At 42.6% G+C, this 22,906-nt stretch overlaps 1 protein-coding gene and 1 pseudogene across 1 annotated transcript; both read right to left on the bottom strand.

The window, feature by feature from the left end:
- Positions 1 to 2,225: 2,225 nt before the first annotated feature.
- On the bottom strand, positions 2,226 to 8,180 carry LOC18054331 (annotated as a pseudogene).
- A 6,778-nt stretch (positions 8,181 to 14,958) lies between these two features.
- LOC112095707 lies at positions 14,959 to 17,058 on the bottom strand. Its single transcript, XM_024177816.1, has 3 exons — positions 16,571 to 17,058; positions 16,212 to 16,444; positions 14,959 to 16,124 (listed from the first exon to the last, which is right to left on the bottom strand). The coding sequence occupies exons 1-3, from the start codon at positions 17,056 to 17,058 to the stop codon at positions 14,959 to 14,961; spliced, it is 1,887 nt and encodes a 628-aa protein (XP_024033584.1).
- Positions 17,059 to 22,906: the final 5,848 nt, after the last annotated feature.

Raw genomic sequence — 22,906 nt, 5'->3', positions numbered from 1 at the left:
AAGTATTATTGGATTTTTTGGGGATTTGGGCATTATCTTTTTGTTTACTCTCCTTTATTTCTTTCATTTTTTGTCCATGTAACAACGATAACAATAATAAGGGACTAACAAAAATAAAGCAATATGCCTATACAATTCTTTCATGAAAAAAAAAAAAAACCATGGGGTACATATGAAAACAATTTCATTTATATTTTTTGTAAATTTTTTACGTTAAAATCTCTAAAACGAGGCATTGAGGCCAAGAGTTACTGATTAATACAACAGTAATATGCTTGTTGCAAAGTTAATTATATGTGACTATGTGAGCTCATGGGGGTGTAAATCAAATGGGAGAGTGGGAAGGGAGAAGCAATGTAGTTTTTGATGTTGTTGTTGATTCCTAGTGAGATTGCTAAAAGGAAACCAGAAGTTAGAGCAACTGTTATCTTTGGCTTTATGCAACTTGTGAAAGATGTAACTATTTTCAGATAAAATAGCAAAAGATCCCCTCTCCCTCTCACATCTCCATTTATAAACAACAGCCCCAAAAACTCATCATCATAATTATTGTGCATGGACCACAGAGAGAATGAGAAAGAGAAAGATAGCAACATTATAGTTTAGATCACAATCTGAACTGAGATTTCCTCTCGCTTTCTCTTTGATCACCCCCCCACTATCCATTCCAATTTTGCCCCCAGGGCAAGTATCACATAACAACTACACGCTACTGCCTCACTGTAATGATTTTATGGAGGGGCAGGATCAACTGCGTGTGTTTGCGCGCGTATGATAGTGGGGACTGATCTGGGCCGTCCGAAGGCAAAAAGGGCCAGCCTGTGCAACAAGTATTTGGGTGTTTGTTTGGCATTTATGCACACATTGGTGTAATTGATGCATGAAAAAGGTCACCATCATCTGTTAGTTTAGTTGTGCTGTGTTGTGTTCTGGTGTTGTACGGCAGAAAGATAAAACTCAGTACAAAACAAAGTTTCAGACATGAAAGCAAGATATGTCTGTAACATGTCTGGGCTTCTGATTTTGAACACAACTCATTTTGTTGGACCACATCATAGTAAATCGAAAACAAAATATCATTAGGCATTTCATCTTCTTTACCCTTCCCTCTTGTTATTTCATCAACCACGACTTCAAAACCTCCTTTATCTTTGTGATTGATTGATTATTACTAATATAATCACCCAAGCCATTTAGCATTCTCCAGAAAATGTCTCCCACAGAAAATGCGAATACACAAAATCTTAACCCCGATAATAAAGTCCTATTTGGGTTTGAGATACTATAACTTTTAAATTACAACTGTTGTGGAAAAAAAGATGTAATTATAAACCAGAAGATAATATTATGTATTAAATATAATTTTTAAATGATAATTTTGACAAAACTATTAAAGATATAAGAGATTCTTTATCATACAAGTGAAAAATTATATCAACATAACTTCTAAAATAAAATAGTTAGTGTTTACGAAATAATTTAGTGTTGTCGTTTAAAAACTGAAGCTGCCTAACCTTAATCCCAAAAAAGACCTAAATATGCTTATGTCCTGTTTTGAATTGAGGTGTTGTAGTAAATATAAAATCTGTAACTATGAAACAAAAATTAATAATATGTAATAAATATAAAATTTAAATAATAATTTTGACAAAATTATTAAATATGTAATAGATTTTTCATCATATAAGTAAAAAATCATATTAACATATCTTCCAAGCTACAACAACTAGTGTTTACCAAATACTTTAGTGCTGTACATTTTAAGATACAGCTGCCCAACTTCAATTTCAAACGCACCCTTAAGAAAGCCCTAGCAACTTCAAGAATGAGACATTAAACAAGAAAAAGCAGTACCCAGCAACTCAAACTCAAAATGATCTAATATTTATAGTCCCATATTGTGGAACAGAGCTTTCATAGTTATTTGGAAAACCAATTAATAAAAACATCAAGCAGGTCTCATAATGATTTGTAGATAACAAAAAAGGAGATAAAGCCTTAACTACACTTTTATAACTCTTGTCATTGCCTTTTTTTTTTTAAAGTACAAGGCAAAAAACCACCATGAAAAAAAAAAAGTTGATCCAATAGGTAGCAGTATACTAGGAAATAAACAAGGAAACAGGCCACCTATATGGCAAAACGTTTCTTCACCTTCCTTATGGGTTCTCATAGCGTCATTTGCAATTCTTCCGAAGAAGGGAACAAGTAAATAAATAAAACTATGAAGTAAAAGAAATTCATAATTCTATAATCGAATGAATTGAATATTAGCTAATGACACGGCTTGGCTTTAACTTGAACTACTTATGTATTGGGTGATCTTCTTGCAAATACTACACTCTCAGGGAGGACAAATGATGCAAATAACATCCATTTTCCTGGAGCGACAAGGCGTACCCTTCGCATTTCTACATTAACTGCAACCTCCGCAAGAGCAATTCTTATGCGCTGCAATGAAACAATAAAAAAAGGAATACATATAAACCCAACATTCCATTAATTCACAAACATATGAGGGAAAATTCAGTACTAAACCTCGTGAAAATCAAACTCTGGATCTCGGGCTTTAGAGAATCCATAAACATGAGTCTTCGGAAAGGTGAATTTTACATCTTCGGGCCTATCTCTGTAGATTCCTCTGAATGCATCTGCCCATGAAATGTGGGGTCAAAGTTTCACACAAAATAGTCCGATATCATTGACATCACAATCCATTAAATTTAGAGTCAACAACCATACTCATCACTTTCCACCGCAACAGTTATAGCTAATAATGACTTCCCTAGTTATTAATGTCCAGAATGCTGCCTTGTCATTTTCAAAATTAAATTTCTGTAACTTGAACGTCAGAAACTTCACACACTTGATACTTTTCACCTTGTTCAACTCAGAATTACATGCTTAACCAACAGGAACATAGACTAAATCCCATAATTCACTGCACATATTAGTCAGTTCTTGATGACAAACTCGAAATTAAAACACCTATGAAGTTCAATAACAAGTGACGTGCAACAGAATATATTTTGTCAATATAAATTGTAACTGAGAGGAATAATCAAATTATATGATTAACTATTAATCCATTGAAGGGAAGAAATAAGCAAAATCACTGATAGAACATAGTGGCATACCTAGAAACTCTGTAGCATCATTTGGCAAATTCATAACCACTTGGGTAATTTTATGAGCTTTTTGGCTTGCAAACATAGCATCAATGAACCTCCTTCCATCCATGTTAAAGACCTACATATCAACATACATGATGTCACATTCTAAGCAGTAATAGGACATGGTTTCTTTCTATAATTAACAAAAAAATGGACCACCACACCATGATACCCATACAAAAGTGTTTTAATCATACCTCAATCTTTTTCTCAAGCTTATTGAGGACACTATTTCTTTCCAAATAGTCGACTGCATAAGGGTTCAGGTCATTAGCATATACACGTTTGACAATCTTTGCTGCAGGTATAGAGATAGGACCAACACCAGCAAAAACATCACCTGTCATTTGAACAAAAAACAAAGATTCACACATGTAAGCATCTCCCTAAAGGGTTTCCAACAATATCTGCCAACAAATTATGGCCTCTTCCGAGATAGGTGATGGAGATCATGGCAGCCAAAAAATAATAATATAACAATTTAAAAAAAATGCCCAAATGGAAGTATAACCAAAGCAAGGAAGGACTATAGGTGAACAAAAAAAAAAATGTCAATATACAAACATACAAACAACATCTTTGAAATTGAATCCACTCAAAAGCCTTTGTCGTTCAGTTGCTAGCTTTGAATTCCAATATCTGCACAGGGAAAAAAGAAAAGAGAGGAAAAAAAAAATTTCTTTAAACCTCTGCTGCACTGGTTAAGTTTGATAGTAGAGGTTCTTGTTAAGAGAAATTTATATAAGAGACACATTCACGTTACTTCACTTAAAGAGTTATGAAGAATCTGAAACGTTTATACAGTTTCATAGGTTCATGTTTCTACTGCACGATATGCTATGTACAAGATCATTCTACAGATGGTTACAGAATTATAATTAAATTAGGGACTACAAAATGTTAGCCTTGTGCTCTCTGCTTAAAATTATCATGACAAAACATTTTGTCAACACATTGTGTCAAACAAATAGACCTCAAAAGAGATAAATGACGAAATAGCTATGATTGTATCATTTCAAATTAGCACATATTTTCAAGTGCCTAAGTTAAGGAAGGTCATAAATTCCTGCTTTCAGATCAAAATAGCGATTTAAAAGAAAGCACTGCAATTTTGAGCCATTTAATCATATTATTACTCGCTAGGGAAAGAAGTAACTACAAAAGTTCAGCTGAATTTTTCAATAGCCCGAAAGGAAGAAGAACATACACTGTCGCTAAATCAACATTAAATCGCAATCCATTCTCAACCAGCATAGTGACAAGGGAATTGTTTCCAGCTAGAACCTCAAGCTGCATGGTTCTGTAGTCAATATGAATGGCATCAATTTTATTCACAACTGTTTGTATTTTTGGCTTATTTTTATCCAGTACTACCTGAGAAAGAAAGAAAGAAAAACAATGGCACCTTTAATTTAATTTCACATGTCAAACGTGCAGTACATAGTCAAAATGGATAGAATAATATTACTATGTCTTAGCACCTTTGCTATAAGATACTTGAATGGTTGATGTTCTTCTCTCAGGTTTAGATGTGCTATATGCCCAACTGTTTCAAAAGCTGAAGGGATGATCATACCCTTTGGTAGCAAGGCCTCCAATATCTGCACGTAACTATGGAAGTCAAAAGCCTCGTCAACATTACAAACTTCCAGCTGAAAGCATTCAGTGCCCCTACCATAGAGGTGCGACCAATGATAAACCTTCCCAACAGTAGAACCACTGCAGGGGATGGAGGGTGAGACAGAGTATTTAAGAGCCATCCTAAGTGAAAGCAAAGGCTGCAATCTATAGAGAAATTCTGTCATAGCCCAGTTTAGTTCATTTTTTGAAAGAAACTGATACCAAAATAAAGTCAATAGGATTACAAATGTGAAACTGGAAATAAACATAAGCTAATTCAAAGCTGATCAATTATTTGTATTTTATTTTTTAAATCAGACACAAAAGTGTATGTTTTACCAAGTGCATTGCTTACCAGCTTTAAAATCCTAAGATGCTGCTTTGCAGGTTGACAACCAAATTTTTATTACTAAATGATTCACAGATAACGTCGCCTAAGCAACAACAGAGTAATTAAATTGAGATTGTTAATGTCAGAGCTGTATGAAGAAAAGAACATTGGAAAAACAATGAAGTCAGGTAATACAATGAATAAGAAGAAATCCCCATGCAAAACACCTGGAAGTTAATTGAGGACATAACTTAAGGGTGTCTGCTAATCTCCTTCAAAGGAGGTAATGTACTATATTTGCATTTCCTTTTCTTTTATTCCTTTTTAACAGGTATCAAGAAGTGAACTCATTTGAATAAACTGACAACAATGCCATAGAATAATTTGCAAACCCAAAAGAAAAGTGGAACAAGAAAAAGCAAGGAAAAACATATCAAGAATAACATATAAATACACACAGGAATAGTCAAATAAAATACCTAATTCATCTGCCAATAATCATAAAACAATGTCAGCCTACATTTGACAAGCTCCAAAGTTGGTGTTGTATTTTCTCTGGTATCTTCTTTGAGTACAACCTGAAGAATAGATGATAGTATAAGATGCAATTTGACTATTGAACAAATAAGGGATACTCATTAAATCTAACTGATTTCAGATAATGGCATGAAAAACCAATTAAACCTCAGTACTTCACCACAAAACAATGATTTAGCATAACAAATAAAGCACAGAGACCAAAGAAACATAAAAATTTTATGCCAGGAAACAAAAAGGGCATAACATCCAGGCATGTAGTTTTCCATTTGCCATGTTCGCTATTGAACGTTATAACATAGCACGCCTCACTAAAAATCAAGGAATGTTCATGCTTGCCATCTAAAAGCAGCTTTCCAAAGTAACAGACAATATTAAGTACCTGAATGTGTTTTGAATAAAATCCCAAACAGTGAATATAATGTTTTGCTAGAGCTAATATATGAAAACGCAAAACATTCTTATCGACGAACTCCTCGTCCAAAAGCAACAACCTTGTTGATCCTCTCCATTTCTCTCCTCCTCTAAACTCATCCCCCAACAATCCACTCATTTCCTTTCTCTCTTCCTCAACAACCTCCACCACATAAAGCTCCCCCTTCCTCCCATTTCCCTCCTTACCCTCCTTCTTTTCCTTCCTCTTCTTCCTCCTCGGCCGCGAAATCCTCGCTAAATTCCTAAACTTAACGAACCCACGATTTAATTTCTAACTGGAAAACTTAACACTTCAAGCCTACTTTGGTCTCTCATTCTTTTAAAAAATTTGTTGGAAGTTTTTCTTTTAAAATAAAAGAATTTTTTAATTTTTTTATATATTAAACCATCAAATTCCTCTTAACACCCATTTTCCTAATTTACCCATTATCGAATCATTAATTTAAAACTTTTACCCTGCAAAGGGAGAATTGTGGGGAATGTACCCCATTCCCTTCAAAATACCCAATATATATCTAAAATTATAACACTCTTAAATTTTACACATATATACTCTAAAAAACTAGAGAAAGTACAAAAATAACCACAACTAAATCCTCATAAAACTAAACCCAACTCCTCGAAGTCGGGTAAATGGTCGAGAATACTCGACTTCAACCAAACCATACACAATTAGTAATTCAGCATAAATTCTCGACTTTTTCATGTTAGTCTGGTAAATAGTCGAGAATACTCGACTTCAATTGAAATAAAAAATTATCTGAAAAATTCTCGATTTTTTCAAGTAAGTCGAGTAAAGAGTCAAGAATACCCAACTTTAATTTAACCTTACCCAATATTCATTCAGCAAAAATTCTTGACTTTTCATTGAAGTTCGGTAATTGGTTGAGAATACTCGACTTAAATTGAAATGAAAATTTTTCTTTTAATTAAGTCAGGTAAAAAATCGAGTATACTCGACTTTGGTTGTGTTCATGAGAGAGGAAGTAAACGTAAATAAATGATTTTTTAAGGTTATTTTTGACTTTTTACACTTTTAAGAGGTATATGTATGTAATGGGGTATAGATTTGGCATTTAAGGACAAATGAGGTATATTTAAATAAAAAACCCCCCCGCAAATACTTTAATATCCCAAAATTAACCCTAATTATATCTTTGTTACTCCATTTTAGTTTTATCTTGAAACGTACTTGTTTGGGAGAAATACGTCGACGAGACCAGGCATGGTGAGCAGATATCTGATGGCAGAGTTCTGCGAACCGGTATGTCCCGTAAAAGCCTGGTGCGCGGGGGAACAGGAGCAGAAATATCCTGCTCACCCACAAGCACGTCATCCCCGAGGCCAATTTCCTGTAAGAAGCATAAGGCCATTCCGGCTAGAGGTCGAGAGGCGAGGAGACCCGGTCGACGGCAGTCGGCAAAACGGGCTCCCCAGCCCGAGAATCTAGGTACGACAGCCACGTTTTTCCCAGAACCGTGGCGTAACACGCAAGATCTCACAGAACCACGACAGCCACGCTTTCCCCAGAACAGTGGCGTAACACGCAAGATCTCACAGAACCACGACAGCCACGCTTTCCCCAGAACCGTGGCGTAACACGCAAGATCCCGCGTTTGCCCATAACGCAGCAGTCAGAGTCCCATACTGTCTCGAAAAAAGCGGAAGATTGGGATTCAGGGGAAGCCTATAAAAAGGTAGCCAACGAAGGTAAAAGGGTTAGCATTTTTGAGATTAACAAAGAAATTCAAAAGAAGAGAAAACCACGAAAAAGCCATAAGATCTGTGGCAAGCGCTCCCGGAACCTTCATATCTGACTTGAGCGTCGGAGGGTTTGCGCCGGGAAAACAACCGGCGTACTCTGACTTGTCTGTGTGCGTAGGAACCTCTGGAGAAGAAGCCTCACGAGAAGACCTTCTGGTCGTGAAGAAGTTGATCGGGCAGAAATCCTGGCCGTAGAACGAGGAGAACCGGAATCCCGCATCAACAATTCCAACCCCAGTGGTTCGAGTGACAGTTGATAACACAAACGTTGGTGACAGAATCTGGTCGGTCCAAGGGCGAGCAGATTTCCGCATCAACATTTTGGCGCCGTCTGTGGGGAACAGAGCAAAAAGCTTCTGTTGATAGCAAGGAGAGGGGTGAAGCAAGTGAAAAGCGATGGAGACAGGAGGAAGTAGTGCACAAGGGGGTGATAGGAGGCTTAACGATTCCGTGACGCTGAGGGAGATAGTCAGTGAGGCACGGGAAAAAGTCATGTTCGACCGGATGGAACGGATGGAAAAGCAGATGGAAACCTTGACAACCATCCTGCATGAGCTGCGGAACGAGCGAGGGGTAACCCAAGAGGGAAGGGTGAGAGGCGGTGGAGTGGCACCATGTCCCGATAGTGCGGGGAGAAGTCAAACCACCGGGAGATTCGGTGGTGAGAGGGGTAACGTACCTCTGCGGGGAGAATTTCATAGAGAACGAGAGCAGTCCCCGGCAAGACAGACTAGTGACGAGGACGACGGGGTGGTGAATGCGGAGGAAACAGAGTTGAGGCAACACGTGCATGATGTAGAGCAAGAGCGGGATCAAGTTGCAGCACGTGACCCTGGTCGTGCAGTGCAGCTGGAGGAGGAAGTGCGCAGACTAGCACAGATAATTGACGACATGCAAGGAAGGAACAGAGCCCCTGGTTGGAGGATAATGCTGGACGGAGAATCACCGCTCGCAGCAGAGATCATGAGGGCAGTTATTCCGAGAGATTTCTGCCTCCCAGACCTCAGATACTCGGGAAGAACTGATCCGCTGGTGCACATAGAGCGCTTCAACGACATAACCGGGGTACAAGGATTATCTCGATCCCAAAGGTGCAGGGTGTTCCCACTCTCCCTTGAGGGACGTGCACGAGAATGGTACAGGAAACTTCCTCGGGGCAGCATTAAAACCTTCGAGCAGATGTGCCAGGAATTCGCGGAGCAGTTTAGTGGGGCAATGGCACCGGAGGATGATATGATGGAGCTGAAAAGCATGAAACAGGGGGAGCAAGAAACCCTTCGGGAATTCATCAAGAGGTTTCATCGGGCTGTCCTCGACTTGGGGGCCTTCAACCACCCTCAGGCGTTAAGGGGATTGAAGGAAGGGGTGAAGATAGGAAGGCTGTGGTACAATCTGAGAAGCCCAGCGATTCAAACGTATGCAGCCGCATACGAACAGGCTAAGAGAGACATCGAGATTGAAGAGGAGAAGGCTGCACGGATTAAGACAGACCAGTTAGAAGGGTTGGGGAGGAAAGAGAAGAAAGCATTACCGGGGAATGGGCCGATCAGGAGGAGGGACCACCAGGCCTCCGGTGGTGGAGCAGGAGGTCGGGTGACTGCTTACCAGCCTCATCAGAGGCCACCACAGTATCAGCGCAGCAGGGCGCAACCTCCTCGTTCCCCAGCTAGGGAGCCTTGGAGAAGGCATGAGTCGGCATCTGGTGGTATTCCCCACGATAGCAGAGCAAGTAGACCAGAAGTACTTCCACCGCCCCCAACTCAGAACGGGGCAAACAAAGAAAGAGCAGTGCACCTGATCGACCAGAACCCGGACTATGGGCGGTACACTTCCTTGAAGATGTCCCTGGATGAGGTGTACGAGGCCATAAAGGATCGATGGCTGCTGCACCCCCCTACACCAATAACAAAGCTACCCAACAGGAGGGATAGAGGACGTTATTGTAAGTTCCATGGCACTCATGGCCATACCACAGCAGAGTGTAGAGATCTCAAGACCCAGGTCGAAGATTTGGTGAGAAATCGGTACCTGGACGAGTTTATAGATGGGACCTTCCCGATGGAGGCCACAACAGGTGAAGGGGAGCAGAGTGGTAGAAACTTGAGGCGCGAGCAGCCCGCAGTAAGGATGATAGCTGGGGGCCCAACATTGGCCGGAGATTCCAACAGATCGAGAAAAAATTATGCTAGGTACGCCATGACCAGTAAAGAGGTACTCTTCAGCACCCCAGCAGCCAAACGAACAAGAGTCAGGCAAGTGCCGATCATGTGGACGGATGAGGATGAGGAAGGGATTCTATACCCCCACGAGGATGCTCTAGTCATCAAGGCTACTGTCGCTAGCAAGGAGTTTGATCGGATACTGATTGATACGGGGAGCTCAGTTGATGTGTTATTTAAGTCAACCCTGGAAGAGATGGGAATAGTCGACCGGAAGTTGGAATACACTAATACCTCCTTGAAGGGGTTCGGAGGAGGGAAGCTGGTCCCTCTGGGCGTGGTCGAGCTGCCTATCACAATTGGGAGCTCCCCGACAGAAAGAACAATGATACTGGACTTTGTCGTAGTAGATGAAGAAAGTCCTTACCAGATGATCCTAGGTCGGCCATTTTTAAGGATGAGCAAAGCGGTGTTGTCCAGCCATTATCTGGCTCTGAAGTACCGGGTGAATGGGGTAGTAGGAGTGGTACGAGGAGACCAGAGGATCGCAAGAAGCTGCTACTCCTCGGCAGCAAGGGAAGCAATGCAGATAACATCCCTCGATACCCGAGTGGAAAACAAGAAGGGCAGACAAGAACCTGTTGAGGATCTGGAAACAGTAAGCCTGGGACCAGAGAACCCGGGAAAGACGATCAGAATCAGGTCGAGACTTAAGAGAGAGCAAAAGCAGGAGTTGGTGAAATGCTTAGAGGCTCATGCTGATGTGTTTGCTTGGACACATGAAGACATGCCAGTGATTGACCCTGAAGTAGCATGTCATAAGCTGGCAATAAAAAAAGGTGCTCGGGCAGTAAGGCAGAAGAGGAGGTGCTTCAACCAGGAGAGGTATGAGGCTATAAATGGCGAGGTGGAGAAGCTCTTGAGAGCAGGGTTCATTCGGGAAGTCAGTTACCCTGAGTGGATATCGAATGTGGTGCTGGTAAAGAAGGCAAACGGCAAGTGGAGGATGTGTGTGGATTTCACAGACCTCAATAAGGCGTGCCCAAAAGACAGCTTCCCTTTACCAAATATCGATCAGCTAGTAGATTCAACGGCTGGACATGGTCTGCTTAGCTTCATGGACGCGTTCTCGGGATACAACCAGATCCCCATGTACGAGCAGGATGAGGAGAGCACGACTTTCATCACTAACCAAGGTTTGTTCTGTTACAGGGTAATGCCGTTCGGTCTCAAAAATGCTGGGGCCACCTATCAAAGGCTGGTGAACAAAGTCTTTAAGCCGTTGATTGGGAAAACCATGGAGGTGTACGTGGATGACATGATCACCAAGTCCAAGATCCCGAAGGAACATGTCAGACACCTCGAGGAGACATTCGAGCTTTTGAGGAAGTATAAGATGAAGCTCAACCCGGAGAAGTGTGCTTTTGGGGTCGAGTCGGGGAAATTCCTTGGGTTCATGGTGAGCCATAGGGGGATTGAAGCAAATCCCGAGAAAATCCAGGCGATTGTGCAAATGACGTCTCCTCGTAACCTGAAGGAGATGCAAAGCCTCACGGGGAGGTTGGCGGCGTTGAGTAGATTCATATCCAAGGCTACAGATAAGTGTCAGCCATTCTTTCAAGTGATAAGGAGGGGAAAAAAAACAGAATGGACCCCAGAATGCGAGGAAGCCTTCCGGAACTTGAAGCAATACTTGCAGCAAGCTCCGCTGCTGTCCACACCAAGGGATGGGGACAAGTTATATCTGTATTTGGCGATATCGGATCGGGCCGCCAGTTCTGTTCTGGTGAGAGAGGAAGAAGGAGTTCAGTATCCGATATACTACACCAGCAAGGCCCTGCTCGACGCTGAGACCAGATACCCGCCGTTGGAGAAATGGGCACTTGCCCTTGTGGTTGCTGCTCGGAAGTTGAGGCCATATTTTCAAGCATTCCCGGTCTCGGTAATAACAAACCAGCCATTGCGTCAGACTCTGCACAAGCCAGATGCCTCTGGTCGGCTCGTCAAGTGGGCTGTAGAGCTGAGCGAGTTCGACATAGATTATAAACCCCGCGCAGCGATAAAAGCCCAGGCAATGGCCGATTTCATAGCTGAATTCACAGAGCCCGAAGTATGCTTAGATCAACAAGATGCGGTTATAGGCAATGATGAAACTCAAGTATGGCAGGTGTCTGTGGATGGGTCATCAGGGGAGCGGGGTTCAGGAGCAGGGATTGTCTTGGAGGGCCCCGAGGGGGAGGAGATCTCTTATGCTATAAAGTTGGAATTTGCAGCTACGAATAACCAGGCAGAGTATGAAGCCTTGATAGCAGGTCTGGAATTGGCTAAGGCCGTGAAAGCAGACAAAGTTAAGATCAGAACTGATTCCCAGTTGGTTGCGAATCATGTCAGTGAAAGATTCCAACCAAGGGAGGAGAAGATGGAGCAGTACCTGAAGATAGTCAGGCAGATGATGGGGAAGTTCGAAACCGTGGAGGTGATACAAATCCCCAGGGAGCAGAATAGTCGAGCAGACATTTTGGCTAAGATGGCAGCAGTAGCCGACCCAAAAATGCCCAAGTCGGTCCCTCTGGAGGTGAAGTCCAGCCCGAGTATCGATCAGAATTTGGGGGTGTTACAGATAGAACAAAAACGCTCGTGGAGGGACCCGATAGTTTCATACCTTAGAGACGGGGTATTACCACCAGATAAGCTGCAAGCTCGCAAGATTAGAGCCCAGGCCTCGAGATACACGATGATTGATGGGGTACTGTATCGGCGAGGATATACACTACCGTTCCTTCGGTGTCTGGATGAGGACGACGCGGATTACGTACTGAGAGAAGTACATGAAGGAATTTGCGGAAATCATTCTGGCGGGAGATCCCTGGCCCACAAGGTTCTAAGGCAGGGATATTTCTGGCCGACAATGCACCAGGATGCCCAAGAAAAGACCAGGAGTTGTGTAAGCTGCCAGAGTTTTGCAAATTTCTCTAACCAACCACCAGAGAAGCTCACCTCCATGACCTCCCCCTGGCCATTTGCTCAATGGGGAATTGATCTGATCGGCCCATTGCCAAAGGCACGAGGAGCTGCAACACATGCAATAGTTGCTAAAGATTACTTCACGAAGTGGGTAGAGGTAGAAGCCCTTAGCAGGATCACAGAGAAGAAAACAACAGACTTCGTGTGGAGAAACCTGGTCTGTCGATACGGGATCCCTTATGCCTTGGTAACGGACAATGGCAGGCAGTTCGATAATCACAGCTTCAGGGAGTTCTGCCAGAACCTCGGGATAGAGCTGAAGTATTGCTCGCCTACTCACCCTCAATCAAATGGACAAGTAGAAGCAGCCAACAAGACCATCAAGAGACTTTTGAAAACCAGGCTTGGAGCAAAAAAGGGTGCGTGGGTTGACGAGCTGTCAGGTGTGCTATGGGCATAGAGAACAACCCACAAAACCGCAACTGGGGAGACATCGTTCGCTTTGGCTTTCGGACATGAAGCGGTCGTGCCGGCTGAGATAGGGACGACCACACACCGGACAGGTCATTTCAATGAGCAGGAGAACGACGAGCAGATGTGTTTGAATCTTGATCTGCTAACGGAAAGGAGGGAGCACGCAGCCGAGCGATCAGTCATTTACCAACAGAGGGTTGCTCGATATTATAACCAGAAGGTGAACATACGGTAATTCGGGGTCGGAGACTGGGTACTGAGAAAAGTGAATCAGAGCACCAAAGATTCGACTCAAGGAGTGCTGGGACCGAATTGGGAAGGGCCATACCGAGTCAAGCAGATAGCGGGACCCGGAGCTTACAAGCTGGTTCGCACGGACGGCCACGAGGTGAAACGCCCATGGAACGCAGCACACCTCCGAAAATACTTCCAGTGAGACTTGTTGACATTTGAAAGCTATTTTTGCTCATGTTCATTGTCGTTTATCTTTCACGCTTTATGTCCAAACAATTTCATGTAAGCCGAATCCGGCCATTAATAGAACGTCGAGTAATTTCTTTCGCTTGAAACCGAGGAAATTACCCAAGGCATGCAAAGGCTCATCAAGTCTCAAAGCCTGTCTTATGGCGAGACAGAAGCCAAGCATGCCAGGATCTGCTCGGCCACGAGAAGGCTAGCAGAATCCCGAGCTTTGAAGAAATAATCCAAGGCGTGCAAAGGCTGGACAAAGTCTCAAAGCCTGTTTTAGGGCGAGGCAGAAGTCAAGCATGCCAGGATATGCTCGGCCACGAGAAGGCGAGCAGAATCCCAATCCTCGAAGAATCCAAGGCATGCAAAGGCTCATCAAGTCTCAAAGCCTGTCTTATGGCGAGACAGAAGCCAAGCATGCCAGGATCTGCTCGGCCACGAGAAGGCTAGTAGAATCCCAAGCTTTGAAGAAATAATCCAAGGCATGCAAAGGCTCATCAAGTCTCAAAGCCTATCTTATGGCGAGACAGAAGCCAAGCATGCCAGGATCTGCTCGGCCACGAGAAGGCTAGCAGAATCCCGAGCTTTGAAGAAATAATCCAAGGCGTGCAAAGGCTGGACAAAGTCTCAAAGCCTGTTTTAGGGCGAGGCAGAAGCCAAGCATGCCAGGATCTGCTCGGCCACGAGAAGGCGAGCAGAATCCCAATCCTCGAAGAATCCAAGGCATGCAAAGGCTCGACAAAGTCTCGAAGCCTGTTTTAGGGCGAGGCAGAAGCCAAGCGTGCCAGGGTCTGCTCGACCGCGCGAAGGCGGGCCGAATCCCAGGCATTGAAGAATCCCCAAAGGCTTGTGGCAAAACCATGAGCCAAGCCGGAACCTGCTCGTCCAGACAAAGACAAGCAGATTCTCAACCGAAAATTAATTCACACTTACAGCACAAGAAAGTAATCAAAAACCATTTTTATTAATTTGTTAATAACTAACAGAGGGGACAATCTTCATGAACATTGTTCATTACAATACAATAGATATATCAAGAAGATGGTGGATCAGTAGGACCGGCAGCATCGGTTGGCTGGACCTCCACAGGTGCATGAGGGGCACCACCAGTTGTGTCCGGGGGGGTGCTCGCCTCGCCAACATCAGCAGGGACTGGACGAGGAGGAGAATCTTCCTCCTCGACCACGATCGGCTCTACCCCATCGGCATCTTCCTTGGCCGCCTCCTCGACCACGATCGGCTCTACCCCATCGGCATCTTCCTTGGCCGCCTCCTCGTCCATATGTTGAGCAACACCAGCTGCAAGGTCGTCCATCTTCAGATCAGGGTGTTGCTTCCCAAGGACGGCCATGATGCAACGATAGGAATGCCGAAGTCCCTGGTCGTACTGGTGGTCAGCCTCCCTCTCCAAGTTCTCGACCTGAGCTCGGTGGGAGTCGCGGAGGGATTCGAGCTGAGCCTCATACGTAGCCTTCTGCCTTTGCAGATCCTCCTTGACCTTGGTAAGCTCCTCCTCGAGGGAAATGGCTTTGGCTTGAGCAAGTGATTCTTGCTCTATCAGCTTCAGATTCTCAAGATTCAGCTCCCCTGCTTTCTTCTCGGCAACGTCAGCTCTGGTCGTCGCCGATTGAATATCCTCCTTCATCTTCCGGTCGTAGCGGCCAACCTTAGCCTTGTAATAGGTGGTCATGCAGCTGAGGTGGAAAGCGCTATGCTGCATGGCCCCCACCAGCTCACCCAAGGTGCGGCCATCAAAGTCCTCCAGATCCTTCTTGCTCACGAGTTTAGTTAACTCATTGAGATACGGGACCAGGTGTTCTGCTCGGCTGTCAGGTAAGCGAGATCGAGGCCCGACAGGAGGAGAAGAGGAAACAGGACCTGTGGCTGCTCCAGTAGCTTCCCCGACTTTTACAGGAGCAGGAGGTAAAATCTTCAAGGGTGGGACCTGCTGCATGATGTTGGCCCGCTTCGCGGCAGGGGCATCCTTACTCTGGTCCCTCTTCGTGGTTGGGAGTCGGGAACGTTTTCGGGTCAGAGCCCCAATCACAGCGTCCTCCATCCTATGGCCAGGAAGTATCAAGCGGGACTCGAGCAAGTTGTATGTAGTTAACAGTTCTCGGCTCGAGCAGGAATTGGCTAGTACAGCCTCGACTCGTTTGAGCTGGTCAGGTTCGAGCGGGAAGTGGACACCCCAAGAAACTACAACACAAACAGACACTTGGTTAGAGACAAGCCAATAAAGCAAGAACAATTATGGATGCAAGACATCTAGAGCGAGCAGGCAACCTGGGACCGTGAAACGGGGTGGGACGCGACAATCCTTCCCGTCTATTTGTGCAACTTGACCCCAAGGACCCCCAGCAAAAAAGAATTTCCTCTTCCAAGCCCCACCACCACCGGTCGGAAGATCGGTTATGGGTTTCCGGCTCTTGGTGCTAGATTGGAAGTAGTACCAGCCGGCATCTTTGGGGCTGCTCTTTAGCTGGTACAGGTGCTTCACCTCATCAACCGTGGGCTCGCTTTGGCAACATCTGTCCCACAAGATGAACAGACCAGAGAGCACTCTCCACCCATTGGGATTCAGCTGACCAGGAGCTAGATTTAGTCCGTTAAGTATCCGGGCAAAGTAGGGTTGCAAGGGACACCTCAGCCCGTACTTAAAGCTCTCTAGAAACAGGGTAACGTATCCCCTAGGAGGCCGGCTGGGAGCATCCTTCTTTCCTGAGACCTTGAGAGGTATCTCACCAGGAATGCTATACCTAAGCCGGAGGTCATTGAGCTCATCAAACAAGGTCGTGCAAGTCATGTAATCAATGGCATAATCGCGCGACAAGGCTCTGCCTCCTACTGTACCCCGCTCTTCTGGTCGTGATGTTCCAGATGGAGACACCTCACCAGAGTCACTTTCCCCACTCTCACTTAAGGTGTCCTCAGAGCCAGAAGGTCCCTCCTCGCCATCGCTTCCGCTCGTGGAAGTCGTTTGGGGGGACATCCTCCTAGCACTAGTCCTGACACTAAATCTGATGGGTTCTAAGGGGATCCCGGGGTCAAAAGCAGGATCAGTGAGCAGACCGGGCAGGAAACTTAGTTCGTCGTCATCAATCTCAACGACTTTCTCCTTACCCTTCGACATTCCCTAAGCTCTAACCACACTACCACCAACTACTACCCAAACAGAAGAGAAGAGAAATTATCTATAACTATCCGAGACCAAGGAGATAGAAGAAATACCTGAAGTAATGGTTCAATCGGCGAAAGTCAGAGATGAAGGCCTTTTATGCCGGAACTTCTTTGCCAGAGAGACGGAGACGGAGACGGAGTGAATAATGAATATGCCGTTCGAGAGGATTTGGTTTTCCTAATGAGGACGGACTCTTGGGTTGGCAGCATTTAACGGCACCGAATCCCGAGGGTCTCATAACCGTCGGTTTGAAATTCAAATGGAGGGGGGGATCTCCGCCACGTCACCTCGTCCGCAATTAAATGCGACATGACTCTTGGCAGCCTTTTCCAATCCCACGCGAACGAGTACTAACGAGTTTCTACTGTTGGTCCACTACATTACCCAACACCAGAAACTGGGGGACCGGTGTTTGGGAGAAATACGTCGACGAGACCAGGCATGGTGAGCAGATATCTGATGGCAGAGTTCTGCGAACCGGTATGTCCCGTAAAAGCCTGGTGCGCGGGGGAACAGGAGCAGAAATATCCTGCTCACCCACAAGCACGTCATCCCTGAGGCCAATTTCCTGTAAGAAGCATAAGGCCATTCCGGCTAGAGGTCGAGAGGCGAGGAGACCCGGTCGACGGCAGTCGGCAAGACGGGCTCCCCAGCCCGAGAATCTAGGTACGACAGCCACGCTTTTCCCAGAACCGTGGCGTAACACGCAAGATCTCACAGAACCATGACAGCCACGCTTTCCCCAGAACCGTGGCATAACACGCAAGATCTCACAGAACCACGACAGCCACGCTTTCCCCAGAACCGTGGCGTAACACGCAAGATCTCGCGTTTGCCCATAACGCAGCAGTCAGAGTCCCATACTGTCTCGAAAAAAGCGGAAGATTGGGATTCAGGGGAAGCCTATAAAAAGGTAGCCAACGAAGGTAAAAGGGTTAGCATTTTTGAGATTAAAAAAGAAATTCAAAAGAAGAGAAAACCACGAAAAAGCCATAAGATCTGTGGCAAGCGCTCCCGGAACCTTCATATCTGACTTGAGCGTCGGAGGGTTTGCGCCGGGAAAACAACCGGCGTACTCTGACTTGTCTGTGTGCGCAGGAACCTCTGGAGAAGAAGCCTCACGAGAAGACCTTCTGGTCGTGAAGAAGTTGATCGGGCAGAAATCCTGGCCGTAGAACGAGGAGAACCGGAATCCCGCATCAACAATTCCAACCCCAGTGGTTCGAGTGACAGTTGATAACACAAACGTTGGTGACAGAATCTGGTCGGTCCAAGGGCGAGCAGATTTCCGCATCAACAGTACTGGCCATTTATCGTTCTTTATTTTCGTTCTTATTCTTCTTCTGTCCATTCACCACTATTTTTATTTGTTTGGGAAAATTGGTTAATTCCATGGGCCAATCATATTACTCTTTTCAACTTGTTATAGGCCATTGAAATGGTCAACAATCTAACATAGCATTGAGTAAAAATATCATGGCTATTTAAACAAGCATTATGTTTTGCAGATATTATTTTTAGTAAGCACAGTGATTCCATAAGCAAAGTAAATGGTGACAAAAAAACGAAAAAATATCCTAAGAGATGATAGTGATATTGTTGAGAAGAAGGGGATTAAGATTTACGGTGTTTGGATAGAAAGATAAGAAAAAATTTTAATTTATCTTTTTAATAAATTAATAAATATGTACATAATGGTCAAATACTATAGTGATATTTTAGTAATATAAAATTTATTAAAAAGTGGGTACAATAGTTTTATGGGTTCAAATAAATTTATCGAGTTTCGATTAAATCTTAAGTATTGGTAGTTATTATTCTTTGATTTACATACATGTATTGCCAGTGAAACTTTTTCCAAACCAAGAACATCACATCAAAATCTAACGAATAATTTGATAAGATTTTTTAATCTCTATATTTTATATAAAAACTTGAATTAACAAATGATGAACAGTAGTAAAAAAATTTACCCTCCTAAATTTGTGAATGTTGGGACAGGAAAAATTATAAATGAAGACGAATGTGTCACTATTATGGCTATATTTGGGATATTAGACATGTAACAAGAAAAATAATGGCTTTTGAATTTCCACTACGGTTTAATGAATAAAAGGGTTTCAAGAGTTGTATAAAAAAAATAAAAATAAAAGAGGTTCAAGAGTAGTTGGATTCAAATAGTTTTATAAACTTAATTAAAGATGGTTAAATTTTTTGTATCCCGATCAAAATTTGGGATCCCGTCCTAATCGATATGGGACTTGGTAATTTTTTGTTCCGATTTATTATTCGGGTTGATTTTACCTTGATTCACTATTTAAGATGTTTGAAACTCCCAATTAAGATTTGGAATACCTGACTATGTTATAAAGTGAAGCTCAAATTTAGATTTCCAAAAACATATGACAAATTGATTTGATGAAGGATAGAGATTTGACATATCGGCAATATGCATTTGACGAGTCGATTTGATAAGTCAAAGAAATTGGACATGTGGGTCAAAGGTGTATGATATGTCGTTTACAAGGATTTGCAGCATATGACAACAAACTCAAATCATCCTGAAACATTCAGAGTCCTGATTGAGATTCGAAATTTTAATCGGAATGGGATGGGAATATCCTTTTTTTTGTCCTAATTTATTATTCAGGAAAAAATTCTGGATGGGATCAAGATTTGACAATTTCAAGGCTAAGATCCAGGACAAGAAGCGGATTCCACCGGACCGGCAGATTTTTTAAGTTTCTTTTGGTTTGTAGTTGTTGGCGTAATTTTTTGTGGTTGTTAGGGTAATTTTTGGATACCTTTCCTGAGGTTTGATTTTGAGAATGTATTGTGGTTGTTGGGATAATTTTTTTGTGGTTGTTGGGGTAATTTTTGGATACGTATTAAGCTATTTTTTGTGGTTGTTGGGGTAATTTTTGGATACGTATTAAGCATTTCAGTGAAATTATAATATACACTTCCAATAATTATAATAATACCCTTCATTATCTGATTATGGTTCACCTACCTCGCAACAGTTGCACCATCCCTCCCTCGGTTTTTGTTTTTTGTGATTGGGTAATTTATCGTCAGTCCCAATTATTTCGACATTTAGCACCTCACACCCTCGTCACCGCGCCCCTATTTTCGTCAAAAAAATCGATGAATTCTAACTGTTCACATTGTTATTAACCTAAAAAAATGGGTTAATTTTAACTATTCAGACTGCTATTAACCTAGAAGTAATTTCAATATTTTTCAAGGTTTTTACATTCATAACATGTAGTAAACTATTAATCCCATCTCCAAGCATTTTTTTACTTTTTTTTTAACAGATTCATTTATGAATGGAGAAGCTTCCATCCCTCTACAATTGAGTTCTTTCGTTATTCTCTTGACCATTAACTTGTCATTGGCAGCAGGTACAACAACTCCCTCAAGAAGCATCTGGGATAGTAAAAAGTTAGTTTGATCATCTCAAACATTTGAGCTAGGCTTCTTCTTTGCTGGTATTTCAAAGAGCAAGCACCTGGGAGTATGGTGTACATGAAGAGCCCTGACACAGCTGTTCGGGTAGGTAATTGAAAAAGCCCAATTCGCAATGCGCATGGGGCATGAGTTTTAGCCATTGGCAGCAAACCAAACGAACTTTTTCTTACTACAGGAATTATCAGATTAGGATTCTCACCTGACAATCGATTCGCCCTAGTGCCTAAAATGAGATTAAACTATTTCTTCGATTATAATTTTCATAATGATGAAAGCGAGATGTCTACTTCACCTTTTCTTTAAAGATCACATTCTCAGTGGCGGTCTATTAGATGTTTCTGGACAACCAGAGAATTTGTCAGCACAAGAAAATCTCCACTGAGTTTGAGGGGTTATAATTCTAGGTTGGGAGGTTAGTATACATGGAGAATTATCTAAAATCACTTTCGAGTACACTCCAAAAAGTACCGAACATACTGTCATGAAGCCAAAATGAAAAAAGTATATAAATAGTTGTTTAATATGGTCGTTGTTGCTTATGTAAGCACATTGACCACATTGAACCCCCCCAAAGCTTCCTGCTTCCCCCATAGCAAGGATAAACTACAATTAATAGTTGTAATTTTTTATTCTTAGTTCTTCTAGAAGTGAGAATGGGGAGCCTTTATTCCTTTTTTTGTTTTTTTTTAACAATAATTGAGCTGTCGTTAGCAGCTAATACCATAAAGTCCAGAAATATTATCCAGTCAATTTAAGAATTTCTGGCATACTTATCTTGGGCCTGGTGTCCTCCATATTTCGGAAGTAGGAAAAGAAAAAACATAGAGAGGAGGTAACAGCTAGCAGTACTGTTCATTCGAATAGATAACAATGTTCATTCCTTCTTAGGTGTTTCTTGATGTATAAGCATCTAAGTATTGAAATTGCGAAACTTGAACACAAGAATCTTGTAGGACTTTGGGGAACTTGTATTCAAGGAGACAAAAGACTGTTGATCGACGAGCAAAAGAAGATAGACAAGCTTGGATTATTTTATCCTTGGTTTGTGTCTCTTGCCCCTGCCAAGCCTCTATCTAGTTATTCGATCGCTTTTGTCTAATTTTATGTGACATTTGCAGCGAAGGTGGAAATGATACACAGATAGAAAGAAAGCTCCAATATTGACATGGAAAAAGCGGTTTGAAATTGCTATGGGCTGGCTAGAGAACTTCTCTAGACGATGATTTGAACAAAAAAAATTCTGAGTTTGGAGTGACAAAAAATGTTATAGTTGATGATGAAGAGGTTAAAAAAATAAAAGAATAAAACAATGAGGATAACAGAAACATAATAAGTAACTTCAATTTTTATTTTTTTTTGGGGTCAAAGAACTTATAATTGCAACTTTTCTTCTGTGGCTATGTATTGCCATGGTAAGTAAATCACTTAACACGTAAAACTGCAGATAATATCCCTTTTCACATGTCATCATCATAACTTCTTAGTAGGTCCATTGGTGAAATTATTGTATTTCTTTGCAGTCGGCAACGAATTGTTGATGGATCGAGCTCGCGAGAACGCCTCACTATCTTCTCCGCTGTTATAGGTGAGTGTCTTATCTCCAAAAGGCAACTGCTTGTTGATGGTCGGAGCTCCCTCAGCAGATCTGGGTCCATCACCTTATAATCTAGTTCAACAATGATCTTCTCCAAGATTTCACTGTTCAACAAAAGTCTCAGGAGCTCAACTTGGTTCGCTCTCCCACAAAATTCGCTCATTCTAATCCATTTTAAACTTGGAGGTAGAAATAGCAATTCGAACTGTTTTGGAATCAGTCCAGTCTCCCCAGGGTTGCAGTCAGCAAATGTTATATCAAGAGATTTAATATTAGATGTGCAATTGAGTAGACAAGCCATGACTCCAATGTCACCATTCTCAGCACTCAGACCAAGCTCCAAATGCTTGAGATTGCGAAACTTCGGTAAACGCTGCGATAAATTTCTTTCATATCGTAAATGCTGCATGCACGATAAAACGAGGTTCGTTATTACCCAAGTTAGCTAATCCAAAACCTTATATATAAAAATAAAATACGAATATCTATCCGCACCTTAATACATGTGTCCCGTAGGTGAAGAATCTTCACACTTGAAAGCATTCTAACGAATGTACTGACTCTCCCATCCGAGTTAAAATCAGGAAGTTGCAAGCAAATATCCGCTTCATCTAATTTGGCCCATCTGTCTAAATCAGATTCATTATCTGAACTTGAAAAAGTCATGTACGCACCACAACGGAAAAGGAACAAATTTTCAAGATTGGGGCTTTTGAGCAGATGATAACTAAG

This window comes from Citrus clementina, unplaced genomic scaffold (genome assembly GCF_000493195.1).
Source record: "Citrus clementina cultivar Clemenules unplaced genomic scaffold, Citrus_clementina_v1.0 scaffold_1, whole genome shotgun sequence".
Classification (NCBI taxonomy): Eukaryota; Viridiplantae; Streptophyta; class Magnoliopsida; order Sapindales; family Rutaceae; genus Citrus; species Citrus x clementina.
The sequence above is the reverse complement of the archived record's forward strand: the minus strand, read 5'-3'. Positions and strand labels throughout refer to the sequence as shown.